This window comes from Lycium barbarum, chromosome 10, assembly GCF_019175385.1.
Source record: "Lycium barbarum isolate Lr01 chromosome 10, ASM1917538v2, whole genome shotgun sequence".
Lineage (NCBI taxonomy): Eukaryota > Viridiplantae > Streptophyta > Magnoliopsida > Solanales > Solanaceae > Lycium > Lycium barbarum.
Window position 1 is genome coordinate 26,674,082 of NC_083346.1, and position 25,187 is coordinate 26,699,268.

General features: G+C 37.0%; 1 protein-coding gene across 1 annotated transcript; it reads left to right on the forward strand.

Annotated features, from left to right (window-relative positions):
* The first annotated feature begins 14,870 nt into the window (after positions 1-14,870).
* LOC132613490 (MICOS complex subunit MIC60, mitochondrial) lies at positions 14,871-24,319 on the forward strand. Its single transcript, XM_060327521.1, has 12 exons — positions 14,871-15,040; positions 15,541-15,604; positions 16,319-17,023; positions 17,102-17,203; positions 17,337-17,477; positions 17,652-17,729; positions 17,844-17,936; positions 18,016-18,135; positions 19,798-19,875; positions 21,956-22,135; positions 23,306-23,407; positions 23,516-24,319. The coding sequence occupies exons 1-12, from the start codon at positions 15,030-15,032 to the stop codon at positions 23,747-23,749; spliced, it is 1,908 nt and encodes a 635-aa protein (XP_060183504.1). The 5' UTR covers positions 14,871-15,029; the 3' UTR covers positions 23,750-24,319.
* Positions 24,320-25,187: the final 868 nt, after the last annotated feature.

Below are 25,187 nucleotides of genomic sequence, written 5' to 3' on the forward strand. Positions count from 1 at the left end.
TTCAACTTTAGATTTACCTAATTTCAAATCATAATTTGAAATCATGTCCAAAAGGGCCCCAAATTATGCTGAGGCTATTTGATATTCTTTTCAACTATTTTTACTCCCTCCAAAAAATCAAATTTAAAGCAACATAAATATATATACATATATGAGTAACGAGAATATCAAAATTCTTAAATAAGGAAACTATTTTTACCTCTATCGAACAATCTTGATATCTTGGTAGATATATATATTTATTAGGATATGTATTTATTTGTATCTACTTATATTGTAAATGTAGTGCTAAGTCAGCACAGTTAGTTAGGATATTAGTTGGTTTGTTAAAGTGTTAGCAGTTAGTTAGTGGAAGGAGCTCATTAGTGGTCACTTAGCTGTCGATTAGCTGTACTAGTCAAGTTAGTTAGGACTAGATATTTTGGATTTCATCTTGTATAAATAACTCAGCAATCAGTAAATGGAAGTTAGAAGTTTTCATTCCCAATTTGAGCTTCTCACATTTATATGTTTCTCCTTTCTCCTCAAGTAGATGAGAAACGAGTTTCACCATTAAAGATGAACTCAAGCTCTTGATAATTCAAAGTTTGATATGGTATCAGAGCGGAGGTTTGTTCCCTTCGACTCAATTTTGTTTTTCACAAAATCATTTTGATCGATATTCATAATTTTTTCAGATCGAAGTTTTTTTTGGGGTTTTAATCATCGTACACAAATGAGTTCTGATAGATAATTAGGTTACGAACATTACAATTGAATTGCAATTGGAGTATATTGAAGGAATTGAATTACCATGACGATTGAGAATCAAACCACGAAAATAGCAAATTGAACCACAGAAACAACAAATCAAAATGCTGAAACTAATGAAGTCACAATCGATGTAAGTAACTCCTTGTATATTCATCCATCTGATAATGCTAGTGCAATTTTGGTTCCTGTACCATTCGATGGTATAGGATTTTCATTCCTGGAAGCTAAGTGCCATACGATCTTTATTCGTTAAGAACAACTTAGGCTTTGTTACTGGGAATGTAAGAAACCAAATACAGATTCTGCAAAGCTTCATCAGGGACAGGTGTGATGATATGGTTACATCTTGTATTTTGAACTCGCTTTCTAAGGAAATTGCAGATATTCTAGAGTATGTCACAGATTCAGTAGAGCTTTGTATAGAATTAGAGGATAGGTATAATCAAACTAATGGAGTCAACTTATACCAAATCAGAAGGAGATAAGTGATTTAAACCAAAGATCCCTAGATATTACTAGGTACTATACTAGGATGAAGAAACTGTGGGAAGAAATGAATAGTTTGTCTATAAAGCACGTGTTAACTGTCAATGTGTGTGTGGAGCCAATGAGTTTATATATAAGACTGAACAGGACAGGAGATTAATCCAGTTTCTATTGGGGTTGAATGAGGTGTATACCATTATCAAAGAAAGTATATTGATGATGAATCCATTTCCTTCAATGGGGGCAAGCTTTTGCACTGCTTGTGCAGGAGGAAAAACAAAGAGAACTTAGGCCTCATAGTCAACTGTTTGCTGAGTCCACATCTTTGGTTGCAGGTAATTGTAGAATAAAGAGTTTTAGGATAGATCATACACCAACAAACTACTATGAGTCAACATCCTTGGTTGCAAGTACTTCAAGAACCAAGAATTTTAGAACAAACTACAATACTGGTAACAACAGGCCTAGACTGGTTTGTGAGCACTGCAAGAGACCATGCCATACAAAAGATAGGTTTTACAAATTGCATAGGTATCCCCCTCAGAACAATCAAAGTTATACTCCTCAAAATTACTCTTCTCAAAACAACAACAGTTACAGGACTCAAGGATATAATACATATCAAGGTGGATCCAATTCAATACCTCAAAACAACAACTACAACGACAAGTTTAACAAAGGGACAGAAGTTGTAGCAAATGCACATGGGGTGGATCCTGATGTAATTTTCAGTGAGCAACAAAGAGCACAGTACCTCATATGGTACTCAAAACAACAATCTCTCCAAGGAACGATATGACCTACTAGTTAACTTGTTGCAGCAGTATAACAGTAGTGGATAGGGCAAGCATTCAAACAACAACTTTTCAACTTTGGAGGTACTATAGCTTGTACTTCCTCTATAGATTTTGACAAATTATCATGTGGATGTTTCAAAGAAAGGGTTGACTTATGGATACTGAACTCAGGAGTTTCTCACCACATGACCTTTAACAAAAATCATGTAACGACCCGTTTAGTCGTTATGACGTTTTCAACAACTCTTTTCCTTGCTAGTTTTCTCCCGACTTTTATTAAGCATAGTTAACTTGTGAAAAATGATTAAGGAGTCATTTGACACATCCGAGAAACTACCGAAGCGGTGATATATGGGCCTCATGAGCCCTAATGGGTCACGATTCATTAATATTTGAATGTGTATATATCGGGAAGTGGAAACAAAGGCCTTGCATTGCATTTGCATCTCATGCATCTCATATTATATTGTGTCTTGTGATTGTTGGTACTGACTTGTCTTACCTTGAATTCTGTGTATTGTTTGAGTGTAATGTTTACGTACGGTTATCTAAGTGGATGTCACCAAGACGAGATATGGGTTAATCGGTTAAGAGGTGGCTGTCATGTATGTAAGCAACTCGAGAGGTTATGGGGTTATCTAATGAACTGACACTTCAAACTATTGTAAATAAGTTAGGAAGTTGATGAAACCTTGGAATAGATGCTTATTAGAACTTGTATAAGGGTAAAACTTCAAAATTGGTTATGTTTGTCACGACCCAGCCCCGTGGGCCGCGACTGGTGCCCTAGTTGGACAGCCAAACAGACTTACATACCGGATCGCCATATCAAAGACTTAGTCAAACTTAACATACGTAAATTTTTTTTTTTTTAGCAGATGCTAAAAACAAATGTCGTCTTAAGCGGTCGCCCGTACAAAACATCACATCAAATCCAATAAGTTGGCGGAATACACATCGCCCAAATATACACACATATACAGACAAATGGGCCGTTTTGGCCATAATAGCAAACGGGACCGCATTAAGACGCAGATCATAATCACAACGAACAAACATGACCCATGACCCACAAATATGACTACAGGCCTCTACAAACCATAACAGAAACATATGGCGGGATAGGGCCCCGCCGTACCCAAATAGTCACATATATACAGGATATGCATAACAGAAGATATGTACCAAAAATATGAGCTCCGGATCAAAAAGGAATACTCCACATGGCAGAAAATGTATCCTATACCGGAGGATCACCAAAACGAACGTCTGTACTTGCGGACATGAAATGCAGCCCCCGAAGAAAGGGGGTCAGTACGGAATATGTACTGTGTATGCAAAGCATGAAATACAGAAATCAGAATCATAACTGAAGTGTGGAGTACAAAATATGGATACAGAATCGGTATATCAAAACCTGTGCTGAAAATATATATGTATATCATGCAAATAAAAATCATGCATAGGGCTCAGGGACGTGGTCGCCACTCCGACGCTGGCGCCCCAACACATCATACTCCAGAAAGTTTCAAATCTCCGTACAATCTCCGAACATATCATATCATCAGAACATATCGCATCATCAGAACACATCATATGTCATGTCACATCATAACGCCGTATATAAGCGGTACTCGGCCCTACGGCGAGGTCTCAGGAACCGTAACACATCATACTGCCGAATATCACATAGTGCGCACGATCACGAAACCGGCCCGGGATCCGGCGAACGATATCATAGTAGTAGGCACGAGCGGAGTAGTGCGAAAACCATATGCATATACATATTTAAATGAATTCCAAGACTCGACGAATAAATACATATACATACTGATATTAGAAGGCTCAAAGTAAGCATCGAGTCCATCAGAATTAGTATACAAAAGTTACGAACTTTCGAATTACAAAACTTTTGAAAAACACATCATAGGTTATTTTCTGAAAATTTAGTATCATCCATATTGAGGAACTTTCAAATAACATTATAGGGTACTTCAAACGGAGCATTAAAATCATATGCACATATCCGAAATATACATATCCAAACGTAGGCCATATCAAATATTTTTCAAACCACATCCGGAACGTATCGACTAATATTTCAAACATCATAGGCACGTGACAAATCATATGGAATAGTTTATGGAAATCAAAGACATAGGCCATCCTAGTGGCTCTAGGAGTAGAATATTTCTTTGGAGCATACATATATGTCATTCGTTTATTGCATAAAGGTCATGCCAAAAAGGAAGAACGGTAAGCTTTACATACCTCGATCGCTCACTACCAAATCTCGATCCCTCGCCAAACAAATCCCGACTCAAGTCTCGGGCTCTCCAATATCTACAATAATATTATCAATTACCCAAAAATTAGCTACTAGTACTTAGAATTTTTTATTCTAATTAGTATTTGTCTACCGAAATTTCGGCAGCACCTCCCCTGTAAATTCAACATCCCCGAGAATTAAACTCGGCCAAATTCATCAACAACCATACCAACAATACCAACAACCAAACCAATAACATCAAAAACCAATTTAAAACGCATTCCACATTAGTAACCTTCCTTTCCAACATAATTCATCAACATTCAATTTAGTCACGAATTTTCAAGCCGATATCGATTCTTACATGTCCACTACCAATTCAAGATCATTCAAGTGCAATTCAAACGCATTTCATACCATTTTACAAAGTATACAAAAATCCACCAAGACTAGCGAAATCTCCAACCTTTAACACAACATTCACAACACATTTTTCATCTTCCCACTTCATCAACAACAACCACAATTTACACCTTAACAATTCCATTTCCATAATTACATAAATTGACAATAAAATCACAAAATTTCCTATAACAACTTAACAACAATTTTCATGCCAACTTAAACTAGAATTCTTCCATTTGCATAAAAAGGTCATTACAACACAATTAACATAATAAATAAAATTTGATCCTTCCCCTCCATCAACACCCATTTTCGGCCACACACACACACACCCATGACACAAAATTTTCATACTCTACATTCATTCCCACATACTACAACATATATATAAAATTCTTCCAAGCTAAAAAGAGTAGAATTCTTACCTTTTCCAAATTATCTACTTTGTAAAAAAAGTACTCTTTTGCTTCCAAATTTGTATCACCTTGAAGAGGTTTCCAACTTAATAGGAATTCAAAGGAGATGAGTTTTGAACCAAATATTTGAGCTCCACAATTTATTTATTTTTTGTAGTGGCCGAATGGCCCTTTCTTGTTTGTTCTTATTTTTTTTTCTTTCTTGAAGCTTCTATTGTGTTGAAGAAAGAATGGCCCCTTTCCCTTATAATTAGTCTTATTTTTTTGTCATGGGCTTGGGCCTATAAGACTTTTCCTTGGTCGGCCACTCACAACAAATTTTGGGCCTCTTTTTCCTTTTTTTTTTTCATTTCATTTCATTAAGCCCAAATCGTTGCGGGTCTTATTTTAAAATTTCCGAAACTAATTTCCAAAATTTCCCATTTTGCCCTTGACCTTCCTCCATATTTTCGCGTCGATACTTTTCATGAACAACATATATATATTAAATAAAATCAACGTGTGGCCTTATTTCTGACAAGTCACAACTATTTCGAATTTTTCCGAATGTGCAAAATACGGGATATAACATCCTCCCCCCCCCCCCCTCCCCCCCTTTAGAACATTCGTCCTCGAATGTTAAATTAGCCCTGTAGGTCTTACAAGCATTTTGAGGGAGGTTCTTTATATGGACAGCACATATAATTCATTCATTTAATCAACATAACCAATTACGGAATTTAGATTACCTGAAGGCATATGAAACAGGTGAGGGTACTTCTTCTTCATCTCGCCCTCCGCTTTCCAGGTCATTTCTTCTCTATTATTATTTCGCCACAAGACCTTAACAGAGGGTATATCTTTGGTGCGTGGTCTCCTCACCTGATGATCCAGAATAGTTACAGGTTGTTCTTCATAAGACAATTCCTCTGTTACCTGAATATCTTCTACGGGGAATACTCTGGAAGGGTCACCAATACATTTACGGAGCATTGACACATGAAATACCGGATGTACTGCTTCTAGATCGGATGGTAAGTCTAGCTCGTAGGCAACCTCGCCTATCTTCCGAATAATCTGATAAGGCCCAATATACCGCGGACTGAGCTTTCCTTTTCTGCCGAATCTCATTACACCTTTCATAGGCGACACTTTCAGAAATACCCAGTCACCAATCTGGAACTTTAACGGTCGACGTCGTTTATCTGCATATGATTTCTGTCGACTCTGAGCTGCTAATAACCGTTCCCGAATGAGTTTTACCTTATCGACTGCTTGCTGGATCATATCTGGCCCAATCAATTGAGTTTCACCCACATCGAACCAACCAATCGGAAACCTGCATTTTCTACCATATAAGGCTTCATACGGTGCCATCTGGATGCTGGAATGATAACTATTATTATAAGCAAATTCAATAAGCGGCAAATGATCATCCCAACTACATCTGAAATCAATAACACAGGCCCGTAGCATATCTTCTAGCGTCTGAATAGTACGTTCGGCCTGTCCGTCGGACTGAGGATGGAATGCTGTGCTAAGACTCACCTGAGTCCCTAATCCCTCCTGAAATGACCTCCAGAAATTTGCTGTAAACTGAGCACCTCTGTCGGTGATAATAGATATAGGAACTCCGGGAAGCCTTACTATCTCTTTAATATACAATCTGGCATAATCCTCAGCCGAATAAGTAGTCCTGACCGGAAGAAAATGGGCTGATTTCGTCAGTCTATCAACAATAACCCAAATAGAATCATACCTGCGTGGAGTGCGCGGTAAACCTGTAATGAAATCCATATTAATTATTTCCCATTTCCAAGCTGGGATTTCTATTTCCTGCAATAACCCGCCGGGCTTTTGATGCTCGATCTTAACTTGCTGGCAATTCGGGCACTGAGCAACGAACTCTACAATATCTCTCTTCATACCATCCCACCAATATAAGCATCTGAGATCGTGGTACATTTTAGTGGATCTAGGATGAACAGAATACCGAGCATAATGGGCCTCTCCCATAATCTGTCGCCGCAGCCCTGCAATGTCAGGCACACATAACCTGCCTCCATAAAGTAATACTCCGTCAGGTGAAATTTCAAACTGGGTCTTTTCCTTTTCAATGGTTGTATATTTGTACTGTACCAGAATAGGATCCTCGAACTGACGTTGTTTTACCTCTTCCATAATTGATGATTCAGCAACTTCTCGGACAGAAACCCCAATATTTCCAGAATCGGCCAAACGGACTCCAAGGCTGGCTAACTGATGAATCTCACGAACTAACTCCTTCTTCTATGGCTGCACATCGGTCAAACTGCCCATGGATTTGCGGCTAAGTGCATCTGCCACAACATTAGCTTTTCCAGGATGATACAAAACATCAACGTCATAATCTTTCAATAATTCAAGCCATCTTCTTTGCCGCAAATTCAGCTCCTTTTGCTTAAAAATATACTGAAGGCTTTTGTGGTCCATATAGATATCAACATGGACCCCATATAAATAATGCCGCCATATCTTCAAAGCATGAATCACCGCGGCTAATTCCAGATCATGGGTGGGATAATTTCTCTTGTGCGGTCTGAGCTGCCGGGAAACATAGGCTATAACTCGACTGTGCTGCATTAATACACAGCCTATCCCAATACCAAAAGCATCACAATAAATAACATACCCATCTGATCCCTCTGGAAGAGCTAGAATTGGGGCTGTAATTAATTTTTCCTTCAGCAACTGGAAACTGCGTTCACAAGCATCGGTCCACTGAAATTTTGCTGCCTTCTGAGTTAATTTTGTTAATGGTGCCGCAATAGAAGCAAAATTTTCCACAAACCTCCGGTAATATCCGGCCAATCCCAGAAAACTACGTACCTCAGTCGGTGTCGTGGGCCTAGGCCAATTCTGTACAGCCTCGATCTTCTGTGTATCGACCCGAATACCATCTGCTCCGACAATATGCCCCAAGAATGCCACTGAGGTTAACCAGAATTCACATTTGGAGAATTTAGCATATAATTTCTGCTGCCGCAGTGTGCCAAGTACGGTCCTCAGATGATCTGAATGTTCCTCTGCTGATCGCGAATAAACCAGAATATCATCAATAAACACAATCACGAACATTTCGAGGAACGGCCTGAATACCCGATTCATCAAATCCATAAATACTGCTGGAGCATTAGTTAACCCAAAAGACATCACTCTGAACTCATAATGCCCGTATCGGGTCCTGAAGGCAGTTTTTGGAATGTCTGCCTCTCGTACCCGCACCTGATGATAGCCCGAACGCAAATCTATCTTTGAAAAATATTTAGCACCCTGCAACTGATCAAATAAATCATCAATCCGGGGAAGGGGATATTTATTCTTGATAGTCACCTTATTCAGCTGTCTGTAATCAATACACATCCGCAACGACCCGTCTTTCTTTCTCACAAATAATACCGGCGCTCCCCACGGAGACGTACTGGGTCTGATGAAGCCTTTTTCTAATAGATCTTTCAGCTGCTCTTTCAACTCTTTCAATTCTGCAGGTGTCATTCTGTAAGGAGGAATATATATAGGCTGAGTGTCTGGCAGCACATCTATCGTGAAGTCTATCGCCCGCTCAGGGGGAAGACCTGGAAGCTCGTCCGAAAATACATCTGGAAATTCATTAACAACCGGAACTGTCTGGAGAGTAGGTGTTTTTGCTTTAGTATCATGCACTCGAACCAAATGATAGATATACTCTTTCTGAATCATCTTCCTAGCCTTGAGGTATGAAATAAACTTACCCTCGGCGATGCTGTATTTCCTGCCCATTCTATAACTGGTTCCCCTGGAAACTGGAAGCGAACCACCTTTTTCTGGCAGTCAACATTAGCATAACAGGAGGCTAACCAGTCCATACCCATAATAACATCAAATTCCATCATATCTAATTCTAACAAATCGGCCTTAGTGCAATGGCCACATATAGTCACAGAACAATCTTTATATACATGCCTCGCTATAATAAAATCCCCAACCGGCGTAGCTACCTCGAACGGTTCTATAGGTTCAGGTGTTATCCCAATTTTGTTAGCAACGAGGGGAGAAATATATGATAAAGTAGACCCTGGATCAATCAATGCATATACGGCTCGAGAGAAAACCAATAATGTACCTGTGACAACATTTGGCGACGCCTCCTGATCCTGTCGGCTAGCCAATGCATATATGCGGTTCGAAGGACCGCTAGAATCAGAAACCCCGCCACGGCCTCTACCGCGGCTCGCTGGTGCTGGCATACCTCGCCCCACAGGGCATATAGCTGAAGGAGTAGAAGACGAACCAGTGACGTTCCTTACATTTTTAACTCTTGTGTTTAGTTTGGTTATGAAAGTGGTAAGTGGATGGCCAACGCTCGTCTCCGTGTCGTGTAGGGGCGGTGGATAAAGTTGTTGAGTACCGTTGTTTTCTACTCACGCTACACTTGCTGCATCTTTTTATGGTGCAGGTTTGATTGATATTTGGATCTGACTTTCGGCTGTTGTTAGGTCCATTGGAGAGCTTCAGGGCTAGCTATTAGTAGTGCATGTGGCCCGCAAGATTATCTTCTTACTGGTGTATATTCTGTCTATCTTCTATTCGGACAGACTGTTGTATAGAGTTAGTTGTATTTAGGAGATTTTTGTACTGCTCAAGTACACTTATGACCAGGTTTTGGGGTATTGTCAAGTTTCCTTTGATTTTTTCGCAACATTGTAAAACTTGTATTGTATTATTGTTGTTCAATAAGAATGGTGTTTATTTTTCTTGGTTTTAAAAGGTCTTAGTTGTTTTGGGTTTGGCTTACCTATCGGGTGGGGAAAAGGTAGGCGCCATCATGACTTTGTAATTTGGGTTGTGACAAATCAACTCTCAAATATATTAATATTACCTTATCCACTACTAGTGAAACTGCCAAACGGTTATAAAGTAAAAGTGACAGAAGTAGGAAATGTGATGTTATCACCTAAGATCATTTTGGACAAAGTCCTATTTGTCCCATCTTTTAAGTACGATCTAGTTTTCATCAGTTCTCTAACAATGCATCTTAAGTGCATTGCTTTATTCAGTAACATTGCTGGTCTACTGCAAGCCCATTCACTGAAGAGGCCTCTGGTGATTGGTAATGTGCAAGATGGACTCTATCTCCTATGCTCAAATTTCTTGAAGAAAAATAACAATGTTGTTGATTCAAAGAATCGTGTTTCTAGTTTTCCTTCCAAACTTAGTCATGTAAATAAGGTGCACTGTGCTTGTCATTCCCATTCCTGTCATTCCCCTATTGTAAATAATCTCATTTCCAATGATAATAAAACCAATGTTGTTTTCTTTTCAAATGGTGATACATCTCATAGCGATAAAGTAGATTTATTGTGGCATTATAGACTTGGACATGTGCCCTTTGGCAAAATGAAAGGAATGCCATTCCCAGCTAAAATTTTCCCAAAACAACCTTTTATTTGTTCAATGGCTAGACAAACAAGATTACCTTTCCCTGACAAAACAACCAGTACCTAATCCAATTTTGAACTTGTTCATGTTGATTTATGGGGGCCATACCATGCGGCCACACATGATAATTACAAGTATTTCATTACTCTATAGGATGATTTTAGTATAGCAACTTGGACTCACTTGCTCAGCTGCAAAAGTAATGCATTGCAAGTTTTGAAAGCCTTTATACTCATGGCCCAAAACTAGTTTAACACTTCAGTGAAACTAATTAGAAGAGACAATGGTATGGAATTCACAAGCCAAGAAGCCATCTTTTTCTTTCAATCCAAAGGAATCATACACCAAAAAACCTGTCTATGCACACCACAGCAAAATGGTGTGGTGGAAAGAAAACACAAATACCTACTTGAAACAGCTAGGGAATTGCTCTACCAATCCAAACTCCTACTGAAATACTGGGGAGAATGTGTTCTTACAACAACATATATCATTAACAGACTTGCTTCTACTCTTTTTGCTAATAAATGTCCCTTTGAACTACTCCATAACGAAAAACTTAACTATGCACAAATGAAAAGTTTTGGTTGTTTGTGCCATCCAACCATATCTAAAACAACACAGAACCAAATTTGAACCCGAAATCACTCCACATGTTTTTGTTGGCTATCCTTTTGGGGCTAAGGGTTACAAAGTTCTGAGTTTGATCACAAAGAAACTGTATATTTCTAGAGATATAATTTTCCATGAAAATATTTTTCCTTTTTCTCTTTCAACAACTCCTTCTCATTTTCCTTCAATTCCTGATACAATGCCTTTTGTTGATGTTCTTACCGATTCAGCCTTTAAATTGTCAAATAATATACAGAATGACCACAAGGATAGTAATGTCACAATTCCTCCTATGTCACCTATATTCAAGAACTTGATCAGTAGCCTTCTACACTTCAATTTTCATCCTCACCTATTATTGATCCAACACTGATTACACTATCACCCATACAACATCAAGACAACATTCAGTTACTTATAGAGACCAGAAAGTCATTTAGACCTTCTAAAGTTCCTACTTACTCGAGAGATTATGTACATAGCTTACCTCAACTAAACCTGACACCATTTCTCCCCCATCTTTACGTGCTTCTTTTTCTCTTTACAACCATGTTGCTTATAATGTCTTAGTTTTGATCGTCAGCACCTTGTGAGGAATATTTGTCATGATAACGAGCCATCTTCTTATAAGGAGGCTGTTGTAAACCCTGCTTGGCAACTAGCAACGACACACGAGTTTGAGGCTCTCCATGCCAATGATACTTGGAGGTTAGTTCCTTTACCAAAAGGGAAGAAACCCATTGGTTGTAAGTGGGTGTACAAAATCAAACACAAAACTGATGGAACCATAGAAAGATTCAAAGCTAGGCTAGTGGTAAAGGGATACACTTAACAGGCTAGAATTGACTATACTGAGACCTTTTCACCTGTTGTCAAAATGGCAACTGTAAGGACTCTCATTGCCACAACAGTTGAGAATAATTGGGATATTTTTCAGCTTGATGTTAATAATGCATTCTTGCATGGAGATCTACATGAGGAGTTTTACATGGAGATTCCTCAAGGTTTAGATACTGGTGTTACAGGTCATGTACACAGACTAAACAAATTCATCTATGGTTTGAAACAAGCCAATAGACAATGGTATGAAAAACTCATTGAAGCACCGAGTTCAAGAGGATACTCACATTCTGTATATGATTATTCATTGTTCTATAAAAAGTGTGGCACCTCTTTTGTTTTTGTAGCCATTTATGTGGATGATGTCCTACTTACTGGCACAGATATAAATGAGATCATTGCTTTAAAGCACTTTCTGAATGAAAGCTAAAGATTGAGGACTTAGGTAAGTTGTACTACTTCTTGGGTCTGGAAGTATTGTACAAGCTTGATGGAGTTATCATATCACAGAAGAAATTTCTTTTAGATTTACTCAAGGAATTTGATTGTCACCAATATAGCAATCTCAGTTCACCCCTTGATCCTAATGTGAAGTTGGAGCCAAGGAAGGTGATCTTTTATCTAACCCAACTCATTACAGAAAATTGGTTGGCAAACTTAATTTACCGATCAACACCAGACTTGACATTGCATTTGGAGTAGACAACCCTACTTGGAAGCTGCAATGCACATGCTCAGATACTTGAAAAAGGTTCCCACTTTGGGAATCTTCTTCTCTAACAAACCAGAATACACCATGAAGGCATACTGTAATTCAGATTGGGCTACTTGCCTTGACTCGAGGAAATCTGTTTCAGGATACATTGTGTTACTTAGAGACAACCCTGTCAACTGGAAGTTTAAGAAGCAAGAAACTATATATTTATCTTCAGCCGAGGCAGAGTATAGAGCTCTAAGGAGAGTGGTTGGGGGAACTCGTCTGGTTGAGTAGACTCTTTACTGAGTTTTGACATTTTTTTTTTAGTCTAATTTCAGTTTATTGTGATAGCAATCTGCTCAACATATTGCCAGAAATCCCGTTCTCCATAAAAGAACCAAGCACATTGAGGTTGACTACCACTTTGTTAGGTCCATCTGCAAGAAGGGTTAATTTCTCTTCATCATATTGATACTGAGTCAGCACAGTTAGTTAGGATAATAGTTGGTTAGTTATAGTGTTATTAGTTAGTTAGTGGAAGGAGCTCATTAGCTTTCACTTAGCTGTCGATTATCTGTACGAGTCAAGTTAGTTAGGATTAGAAATTTTGGATTTCATCTTGTATAAATAACTCAGCAATCAGTGAATGGAAGTTAGAAGTTTTCATTCCCAATTTGAGCTTCTCACATTTATCTGTTTCTCCTTTCTTCTCGAGTAAATGAGAATTGAGTTTCACCATTGAAGGTGAACTGAAGCTCTTGATAATTCAAAGTTTGAATAATATTGAATCAGGTCGTCATTTGCTTTTAAATAATTCACACGCGGCCACTAGCTTTTTCAAAATAAGAAAAAAAATTGTTGTTTGGTGTCAACATCCAACTTCGTTCACCTATTGTTCTTTTTATCTCCTATAGCGGATTCGTCATTACTGTGACCATAGATTCATTAGCTTCCTTTCCGATTTCATATGAGGAATAACATCATTAAGCCATTCCATAAAAAATGCTCGATATTAATTGAGGTTTCTCGATGTTGATTAGCAAGTATTGAATCTTAATTCTTAATGCATCAAACCTTAACGTTAGTGATATCATAAATACTTAAAGTTGTGAATGAGAAATGGTGAGATGGAATATGATGGGCTACACGACATTAAAAAACTATTTGACATGATTAAAGAGATATGAACATGATAACTTGACTCAATTTATTAAAAAAAAAACACTTTTAACTAGAATCAACGTCATAACTTTAAGAGTAGTGAAACAAAAGTTGGTAGAAGTTGTTTCAACATTTTTTTTTTATTCTTTTGGAACAATAAGTTCTACTATCTTAATAAGGCAAATGTGTAAAGTTATAAGTTAACGAATTGTGAATAATGTCTCAAGAAAATTCAAAAGCTCCAAAAGTCAATTCAAAATCAACTTGGTAGAATAACCCGTTTGGCCGTGAATTTTTTTCTCTTTTTTCACATTTTTTTCCACTTTATTTAAATATCAACGTTTGATCATGGAAATTCCAAATACAAGCTGAAGTTGTATTTAGAATTTCAAAAAACAACTAAAATCTTGTTTTCATTTTTTTCTTTAAAAAAAATTCAGTACATTCAAACAACCAAATAGTTTTTGCAAAAACTATTACCAAATACAACTTCCAACTTCAAATTCCAAATAAAGTGAAAAATATTCGGTTTTCATGGCCAAACGCCTACTAATTTTTTGTCGACACGTGTATTAATTTTAGAAATAATGAAAATGTTTGATTTGATTTGCCATTGCATAAAAAGCTAAGCTGAAATTATACCAATCGACAATATTTATATGCTATTAACACATTATGGATATATATATATATATATATATATATATATATATATATATATATATTGAGATTAATGTTTATTATGTTTAAGTTATCCGATTAATAATAGCTGTTATGCTACGTGATTGAAAGGTGATTAAGAAAGAACCCATGAATTAATATTCAAGTTGTTAATATTTGACGAAAAGCAAACATATTGATTTTTGATACTTAATAAAAAAAACCTTTTTATCATTTTCTCCCATTTTTATAATGTACCCGAAATATAAACGAAAATATTTGTCATAGTCTCAAAATAATAATGCAATAAAAAGTGAAAAGAAAAAAAAAAGTCAGAATACAAAAAGAAAAAAGCATGGAGTAATTCAAGAGGAGAAATAAAGGAATTGTAATAAGTTTGGGATGCACAACGAATAAAGAAAAAGGGGAGTGTAATAAGAGAAGCAAATGAGATCGCCGTGCTGAAGCACAGCCATTGGAATCAACTCAATATAACCATGTTGCGAAGGTACGTAACCCTAAACCAAATCTCTATTTGTACAGTTATCAATATATACACTCTCATATTCTTAGCTTTTGTTCATTTTTTTAACAACATAATTACGCTAACTCTTCTAGAGTGTTTTTTTCTTCTTTCTGTAGTGATACATCGGATAGGTAGTTTGTGATTGTCGATTTTGTTATTGATTTTATTAGTTGAAAACTCTGGTATGAATTCTATAGAAGTATTTGAATGAAAAGAATTAGGGTTGAGTAATTTCGTTGTTTGGAAATTGAGAAACAAAGCGGTTGGGCTAATTTTTCTTGTTTGAAAATTGTTGGTTTTTTTACATAGTGATACATTTAGTTTGTGATTGTCGATTTTGTCATCAGTTTTCTAGTTGAAAACTCTAGTATTAATTTTACAGAAGTATTTGAATGAAAAGAATTGGGGCTGAAGTGAAATCTGTTGTTTGACGATTGAGAAATAAAGCCGTCGAACTAATTTTTCTACTTTTTCTTTTACAGGTCCATCCTGCGACTTTCGGCTGGTCATTCAGTAAAAAGAATTCCAATGGAGGTTACAACACAGGTACTTTTAGAATGTTTGTCTTATTTTCATGTTAAAATTAGATAACGAATGTTCTTTTCTTTGGAAAAATTATCTGTTGTGGGTGCTGAGAGATACAAATTAGGGTAGAAGGCTAGTAAGTAGTTGAGCCTTGTCTCGCTTATCCTTCCATACTAGTAGTCGTAGTATTATTCTTGTAGCTTCTTGTTCTTTGATTTCTGTTACTATCTGTCGTATCTTGTACTTCGATTATACCATTATTTTGTTCTAGTTACTCTTCCTATTTGTTCATAATGCTTTGTCATGCTATCTTTAGTATTTTTGCCTTGGCTTCTTCATTTCCGCGATTTCTTTTTCGTACTGTTTTGATATGCTTTTCCTTGAGCCGAGGGTCTATCAGATCTGCGTAAACACTACCCTCCCCAGATCCCACTTGTGGGATTACACTGGATGTGTTGTTGTTGTCATGTTCTTTTCTTTGAAAAAAATCTGTTGTGGGTGGTGGAGACCCAAGCAAAATTTCACGAATGATGATTAAGGCACTAGCAAAATTTCATGAATGATGATGTTGTATTATCATCTGCTTGTTTTTTCCCTTTTCACTTTATCACAATAAAAATAAGAGAAAAAAAAATTGATCCATGCAGTTTCTTTGAATACTAGTGTTATGTCTTGCATTAACTAGATCACATTGAATTCTCGTATACCCATTTGTTTTTTGGTATATGGGTTCAGGTACCTTCCTATCTTTTTTCCCGAAGAGAGTTCTCAGTCTCACCTAAACAAAATGGGCAACCACGGGGGCCAGGTTCAACTGGCAAGCCCACAGAAACAGGGAGTCTCTTGCCGAGATTCATTATCGGAACTTTTGCTTTAAGTGCTGGGTTCGTTGCAGCTTATCAAACTGGATATTTAGATAAGTATCTTATTAAAGAGCCCTATTCTACCCCTGAATTAGCCAGGGAAGGAACTGGCACTCAAGATGTGAAGGAGCTAAAGGAAAGTAGTGAAGTCTCACTAGATAGTGAAACTTTAGGAAGACCAGATGTTGAGTCTGATAGTCTGGAGCAAACAGACGAGAGCATTGGAACTCGACAAGATCTCTCTGGACCAGAAGAGCCAAGCAAAACGGGATCAGAAAGTCAATTACAGGTAAAAGATTCATCAGAGATTACTGGCGGAGAAGCCAACTATACTGAAGTAAAAGAATTATCACCCAGCTCCCATCAGGAAAGTGTGACACCTGATGAAGCAAGACTTAGTTCTACTCAGTCACCTGAAGACACTTTGGACGTGAAGAGCCCAGAGGTAACTACTGATGCAGTGCAGTCTGAGGCAATTGAAATCACGCCAACCCTTACGCAGGCTGATACACTTCAGAATGAAAAGGAGGCTAGTACCATGTCTCCAGATCATGTAACCAGTCGAGACAAGATGGAGGTATAAACCAATCTGTGCTGACAGTTTTATCTTCTGAGTTACAAATTTTGTCACAGTCTGAACAGCTGCTTTTTGAAGGATGCTCCTCATCATGATGAAAAACCTAGTTCCCTCCTTGATGAATACTATTTGAGAAATGGGGGTGGAGCTACCCCTACAACCTCCTCTGACAAGCACAAGGTATATTGTCCTTCCTCAACCCCCCACCCCCCAAAAAAAAAAGAAAAGAAAAAGATAGACAAAAGGATATGAGAGAGGGATGGAGGGAATCGCATATTTGGTTTTCCTTAACCTTTACGTTATGAAACTGAAGGTTGTTGAAGATCAGGATGATGCCTACATAACAAAGGATGGAAAACTGGTGCTTGATTTCTTACAAGCTCTTCATGAAGCTGAGAGGAGACAAGCAGAGATAGATGCTCGCTTATTTGCTGAAGAAAAGAAATATATAAAGGTGTGAGCCCTTTAAGAGTTCTGCAGAATTTTGAAAAGAGGATGTTATAACATTATTGTGATGCTTTACTCTAAAGATTTGTGTTATTTCTTCCGCATGATTTGCTTTTTAATCGTGTTGCTGCTTGTTGTTGTTATTATCATTATTTAATCTTTTTCTGCTCACATGATTTAGGAGAGATATGAAAAGGAACTTAAGGATGCCAGGGCCAGGGAACTTATGTATGCTGAACGTGAGGCTTTACTGGATAAGGTTGTAGCACCTTTGTTATTGGTTTCCTATTTTACCTCATATAGGCTGCTGCGTTTCATCATAACTCCAGTTCTCTAACTATTCATTGCCACATTTGACTTCTTTCTTTATTAGGAACTGAAAAAAGAAAGAGCAAAAGCCATCGCAGCTTTGAAATCACTTAAAGAAAAATTAGAAGAAGAACACAAGACAGAGCTTGAGGAAAAGGTACTATATTCTCTTAAGACTATATAAAAAAATTCCTTTGTTTTCTGTCCAGCAGACTTATGCAGATTCGTAATTGCAGGAAGCTGAAGCAGAACTAAAGTTGAAAAAAGCCCAGGAGTTAGCTAAAGCAGAATTGGATGCAGCTATCGCAAGTGAGAAAGCATCTCAAATTGAAAAAATGGCTGAAGCCAATCTCCATGTAAAGCTTCTGCTGATATTAGTTTTCCACATATAGAAGTTTCTTTTTTTATTTGATTTTACACCAATCATTGAATTATTATGCACATTCCAATTCAACTGCGGGTTAGAAACTGTCCCTGCCTTAAAGCATCTATAGAAGGAGATTTTGGAACCCAGATAATTTGCTATCCTAAATTCTGTTTAGACCAACACCTGCATCCTATTCTTTGCTAAATGGCAAAAAACCTACTCCAGCATGACTGCTCCATTAAAATATTGTTGGCGAGCAAAGCCCTTGTTTTGATTCTCTTTTGTTTGGGGATACAAGTACAATTTTTGTCTGCCGTGCATTAGGAAATAACTGATGTGATTGACTGCAGTTATTTCTTCATTTTTTTCATTAGTCTATATCGCTGTATGTATGGCTTCATTTCTTGCTTTGGCTATGGCGTATGTTAAGGTTTCACATTACAGCAAGTGTAATAACGGCTAAAGAAACAGGAGATGCCTTGTATGACGGATGGGAGACAGATTACATTCTTTGTCATGCATTCGGCGTTTCTGGATTGCTCAATTGTATGTTTCTTTTTCTTTTGTCCCAATAGGAATCTTACCACTTGCCCAGAAGGTATATATCAGAATTGTCCTATGTTGAATGTCTGCTAAAAGTTCTATATCTTAATCTTTTACAACAATAATAACAATTACGCCTCAATCTCGAACTCTTTGGCTCAGCTATATGAGTCTTCTTGACATACCACTCTGTTCATACCCTTTCCTATCAATAGTCAATTGTTTGGCGTTTTCTTAGGCTAGACTTTCTCTACATTGTCTACAGACATACAAATCTATAAACATACTAAAATGGCTCCTACTGTACCTTTGGACCTGATGCAAGTGAAGTAGTGAACCAACATTGCAAGCTCTAATCCTTACTTGTTGGTATCACCTATATTGGCTTTTGCTACCATCTAATTTTTGTTAAGTTTGTATTTCTCGCCAGAACTTTTATGTCTTTTGAAACAACTTCCTTGTATATAACTTTAGGTGTCCCTCTTCCTCCTTTTAACACCTTTAATCATCAGTGTCATTTAGAAAAAAATCATTATGGTGTCATATCTACGAGTCGGTACATTTCAAGATTTACGTCGGACATATACAAATTATCTCACGTGATCTTCTCTTTTTTTAATCCTCTGTATTACTTGCACTTTCTGTAAGATGTTTTGATTTTTCATTGTCTAACATGGTATGAGCGCATATTCATCTGGACATATGGGTCTAGGTCATGCTCATCTTGTGAATTTGTTGGCATTCGAGACCCACCATTTCACCCTGAGAAAGCCCATCATGCACTCCCACATAACATTGCTAGTCTTAGAATCGTTCTATTGAACTTGTCTTTCACTTTGGTAGGTATCCTCCCATGGCACAACACTCCAGCAACGTTCCTCTTTGCCAAACAATTTTCTTATAATTCTGTTATATTTTTGTTTATACCCTTCTTTTGGAGAATTAACCTAGGTCTCTTTCTATGTTAGCTGTATTTGCAGTTCATATATTCTTACTTCCACTTATCTTCAAACACTACTCTCTGGTGTGTTTCTTCATAGCTCAGTTGTTCAAGTGCTTGGCATTTTCTATGGTTGATGATATGATTTGAGTTTTTATTGTGTTACAGATAAATGCTCTGTGCATGGCATTTTATGCACGGTCTGAAGAGGCTCGCCAGAGTCATTCTGTTCACAAGCTTGCTCTGGTAACTTATCTGTTTCTATTGTGCTTTTCTTTTTATTTCTCTATTCTCCCTCCTTTTTGATAAAAATCTTTTATCCCAAGGGTGGGCGTGAGAAAACATATACATAAATTCTTTCATTCTGAAGAATTCCGCCATCAGGGATGATACTGTTCTTTAGTCCAGAATATCGTTGAAATACTAACAGAATATTATCACATATGGTTGCTATATTGCCCTCTTCACATATGTTAGTGTATATGGTTGCTATATTTGCCTCTCCACTTATATGACGTAACTGCAAAACTATGTAGATATAGTCCTTTCTTTATGTAAATGACTATTCTGCTAGAATTTGGAAACATCTGGTATCATATCCCAAAAGGTCTAAACCAGTCTTTTAAATTCAATTGGAATTTCCAGACAATCAATTTCATCTCAACTAGAAACATCTCGAAGATTTGAAAACCATAAATCAACCAGTCTGATTCTTAATAACATCAATTCCATCCTTTCTCAGCCGCGTTCAGTTCACTTCTGTTTACTAACTATTACATGATGGACGTTGGTGCTACTGGACTAGCTTTAGCCATGCCCTAGTAAAGAGATCTGTTAAACACGCTAATATCCGTCAAATGGCACCTTAAATTATAGCAACCACTGGTTTTTAACATTTCATCTTCATTATCTGATTTCTTTAAATTGATGGTGTTCTCGTTGTTTTTTGTTTTCAGCCTTTTGTCTCTTAATGTTTAAAGAAGGCAAAATTGAGGACTGGTTGTGTGTGTTTGAGAGAGAGGGGGGGGGGGGGGGGGGGGAGAGAGAATCTCCTTGTGATAAGTTTTAACTGTAACCTTTTTCTCCGTCCTAAACTACTGTTGCCAACACATAAAAGAAACAAAGGCACAATTAGGTAACATGTCTAAACGTATCGCTTTTTCCAACCAAAAGTTGATATTGAATACATCTGGAAAATTGAAGTTTCCGCTAACTCTGCCAAAAATTTCTCATCAGAAGCCATATCCCCTTCCAGTGACCATGTAACGGCTACACTAGCTGGTATTCTCCATAACTAACTAATGTAGCCATTTTCTGTTTTCCTGAAATATCATTAACACATGTAAAAGCACGGAATAATTTGGTTAACAGCTCCCATTTCTCTGTAAAATATAATCTTGAATTCTGTTTCGAACAATCACAGCTTTCCTAAATCTATGCTAAAAAAATTCTGATGTAACAATCTCACTTGTTCCTGGTAATCACCATTCCAGTAACACCATCTTTCACATATGCTATTGCTAAATAACTTCTGATACTCAAGGTTGGGACTCTTCATCTTCCTCCTATAGTTCTGGTCGATTACTTCTCTCATGTACTAATCGGAAAAAAAAAAATGGCCATTGGCTTTCATGCTTCATGAAGTCTATATCTTCCCCAAAGATAATGTATATTAAGGGGAAAAAAATGTGTATTAAGTGAAGGAAATTCATACTGCAATTTAACAAGGTGATGTCTTGTTCTGAAGTTGAGATTTAAAACCATATTTGTCAATAAATGCAAGGAAATTCATATTGCAATTTAACAAGGTGATGTCTTCTCATTCTGATGTTGAAATTTAAAACCATATTTGTCAATAAAAGCAAATAACTTTTGGAACTTAAACAAATTATCCATTTAAAACATAAGTAACGCGATGCATCCAACCAAAAGAATAGCACAGTGGTTGTTGCTGAGGTAGAACGGGGTGATCTGACACTTATTTGTTCTTTGTTTGTTGAACTGTAAAGCCAGTTATTTTTCTACAATTGTATTATCAGGCCAATTATTTAAGTATCCTTAAGTGTTGGCAAGGGTATTAGAATGGAAAATTTGGATACAAACTATGCTTTCCAATCACTCATATATTAAAACCTGTACAAGTCTTTAAGCTACGCATGGGATCCTTTGATTGGGGTGAAGTGATTAATGACCCTCTACAAAATATGACATATCGCCTTTGTGTTATGTCAGAATCGTCCATGTATATAGAGGGTCATATACCTCTATTCATTTTTGTAAAGACCCCTTTTAACTAATTTCCTCCTTTGATTGTTCATTATTGCAGGGGGTGCTTGCTCTGGAAGATGCACTGTCCAGGGGGTTACCAATTCAAAAAGAAATAGAAGTTCTTCACACTTCTCTTGAAGGGATAGATAACAACTCACTGGTGGAGTTGGTTCTATCTTCTCTTCCAGAAGAAACACGGAAATATGGTTCAGATACTGTGTTACAACTGAATCATAAGGCAAGTATCTGACACACTGTAATATTATGCATTGTGCTGTGATTTAGCGTTGAACATTCCCTGTGGTTGTAATCGGCTTCTTGCTTGTTGCTTGCAACCTCTATTTACCACTATTATAAAGCCTTGATGGGATATCCACTTACTAACTTCTCTCTCTCCCCCCCTTACTAAAGGAAACGAAAAGGAATATTTTTCTCCTTTTTTTCTTTAGCGTATAGAGTTCTTTCCATGCTGTGCATTGTTGTTTCCTTTTCGCTACATTCTTACTAATAAAGCAGGAGAAATCTTCTTTTCGCATTGCATTTGTTTGTCTCTGAGTTTCATGCTAAGTCCGAAAAATAAAGAACCTGATACATAATTTGTTTCTCCATGTCGGTGAAGAAGAAATCATTAGAAATGGAATGGTAGAGGAGGTGATGCATTGGTAAAGCAAGGATCCAGATTCTAAAGGAAAGTATATTTGTTGTTGTCCTACCATGGTATAACAGAGTTTGAATCAATTTATGCTTCAAGAATTCAAATCCGTACACGAAAATTCTCTGGACCATCCCATAAGATCCATTTTTCCGGAAGAAAGGCTATTGTCACAAAATGGGATTTCACATCGTTTATTATTATCAAATTTGAAGCTAAAATTTTTCCCTAACGTTTGAGAAAGCAGATGTACTGCTATAAAAATAATTCTAGTAATTTGAACCTCTAATATCAAATTTGCTACTAACTACCTATACGTTTAATATTTTCGGCAATCTCAAATGGATCTTTTTTTGGTTTCTTATTTCCTGTCCTGGTTGAATCATCACTCTAAAAACAATATGTCAGACTGTGATGGAGGAATTTGGTCACTGTTTAAGATATCCTAGTTTTTAAATTTGCTTTTCTTTCGATCATTTAATATGTTAACAGTCGACTTGTTCCTCATGAATTATGTGATTTCTGCTGCTATGCTGAATTTGTTTTTCTTTTGCTCCTTGTGCCTAAAGTCTTTTGTGTGTTTTTTGAGAGGGGGGGGGGGGGGGGGAGGTTAACTATAGCAGGGTTTTCTTTATTGGAATTTGTTGCTCGTACATTGAAGTCTGCAGATATTTTCTTTGTTACAATTTGTTGCTGATGCTTGTACCTGAGAAAAATCTGGATGGTTCTGTTTCTAAATACTTCTCTTTTTAACAGTTTGATACATTAAAGGGGACACTTCGGCACTTTAGCCTGATTCCTCCAGGTGGTGGTGGGATCTTGACGCATTCTTTGGCTAGTGTTGCATCCTGGTTAAAGGTTTCTTTGCATTACTCTCCTTTGAGTTAAACTAGTCTGATTATTGAAGTAAAGTTTACTGAATTCGTATTTTTATCCTCATAAGATAATTGTGTGTACTGATTTCAGGTTAGGGAGGCTGACCAGTCTGGTGATGGAATTGAATCCCTCATAAACAGAGTTGAGAGTTTCTTGGCTCAGGGAAAGTTATCAGAAGCTGCTGATGTGCTTGAGAAGGGTTTAAAGGACACTCACGCAGCAGCAGTCGTCGATGATTGGGTTAAGCGTGCTAGGAACAGAGCTATAACCGAGCAAGCACTAACCTTGCTGCAATCTTATGCCACCACTATTAGCATAACTTGAAAGGGTGATCCATTATAGCATCAAGGTCCAGTTTATCTGCAGCCTACAAAAAATGCTCAAGAATGGCTTTTTGGTGATTAAATGTTGAGATTTTCAATGATTGCGACACAATCCCTTTTTTCATCTTGTTGCAATCCAAGTAGCTATGCCTTTCTTGATCCGGGAATAATTTCATTGATAGATACATCACTATTGAGCAGTATTGTTGTACAACGGGCTACTTCTGTTATTATTTCTTTTAGATCAACCATGAAAAGGATGTCCAGCTGGAGTGACCATTGAATTTTCTACTTCGCATGAACTATCCTGTTAGCTGCTGTTACCTTGTTTGGCATGTATAATAAAGGCAGCTCAGACAACTGGATAACTTATTTTGGTAGTTTCCTAAGCGTATTGAATTTGAAAGAGCTCAGCCAAGCATTGATGGGTTTTCTTCTGGTCGAGGATAAGTGGACATAATTCACCACGGAACAAACAATGTTGAAATTTCTTAAGAAACTTTTATTATGTATGTATATCTTAAGCTGAATTCATTATGAGATACGTAAAGACATTGAAGTTTCGTTTGGATATAGAGGTTCTAAGACGATCGACTTAGAAAGCAAAATGTTTCTTGTGTGAGTGCAACTAGTTACTGGGTTTTTTTTTAATTGTTTTAGGGCGAAGTGCACCAATAGCCCCTAATAGTCACATTCATGGCTGTTGTTTAAAATCCAGCGTTTGTAAAATATTTAGTGTTTGTACTTTGTACCTTCAACTGATAGCTATGTTTTAGGGGCTGATTAAATGTCCTGATCGATATAAAAATTAGTTTTCGGTGTAAACACTCGGTGCACCGGTAAAAATGATCCAAATGGACAAATGAATAAAAAAGCTACTACACCGTATAACCGTATCCTATAGGATTACTACGGTTCCTGATTCAAATTTCGTGCACTCATAATCAAAATAACCACAACGGATAGATTTCATTTCTCATCCCTCTAGGATTATTATACTAACTAGTAAATTGATTATTGTCCGTCTTTTTCCAACTTGCTTCCTAGCTAACATTAAATAATAAAATTCGGCTAAAACCTTTACAAACCAACGACTTTTAACTTTTTTGCATATCTTGTTCCTCTAGCTATATCGTTCTATTAATTTTTGCATATTCTAATACATGCTAGTTAAATCCTGTGGTTGTTAGCTTTGATTTTTTTGACAATCGTTGTTAGCTTTGATTGTCGATTAGGTTTAGTTGGATAGTCGTTTTAAGCCACAAAGACAAGCTAACTAATTCTTATAAGTGAGGTTGGTTTGATGTCTTTATTGTTTTTCTAATTACTTGAAATATTAAAAAGAATGAAAATATATTAATTAAGTATGAATTATCAGTTTGATTAGTTAACGAATACGATGGCTACTCACATATTAACTTTCCCTAACTAACAAATTC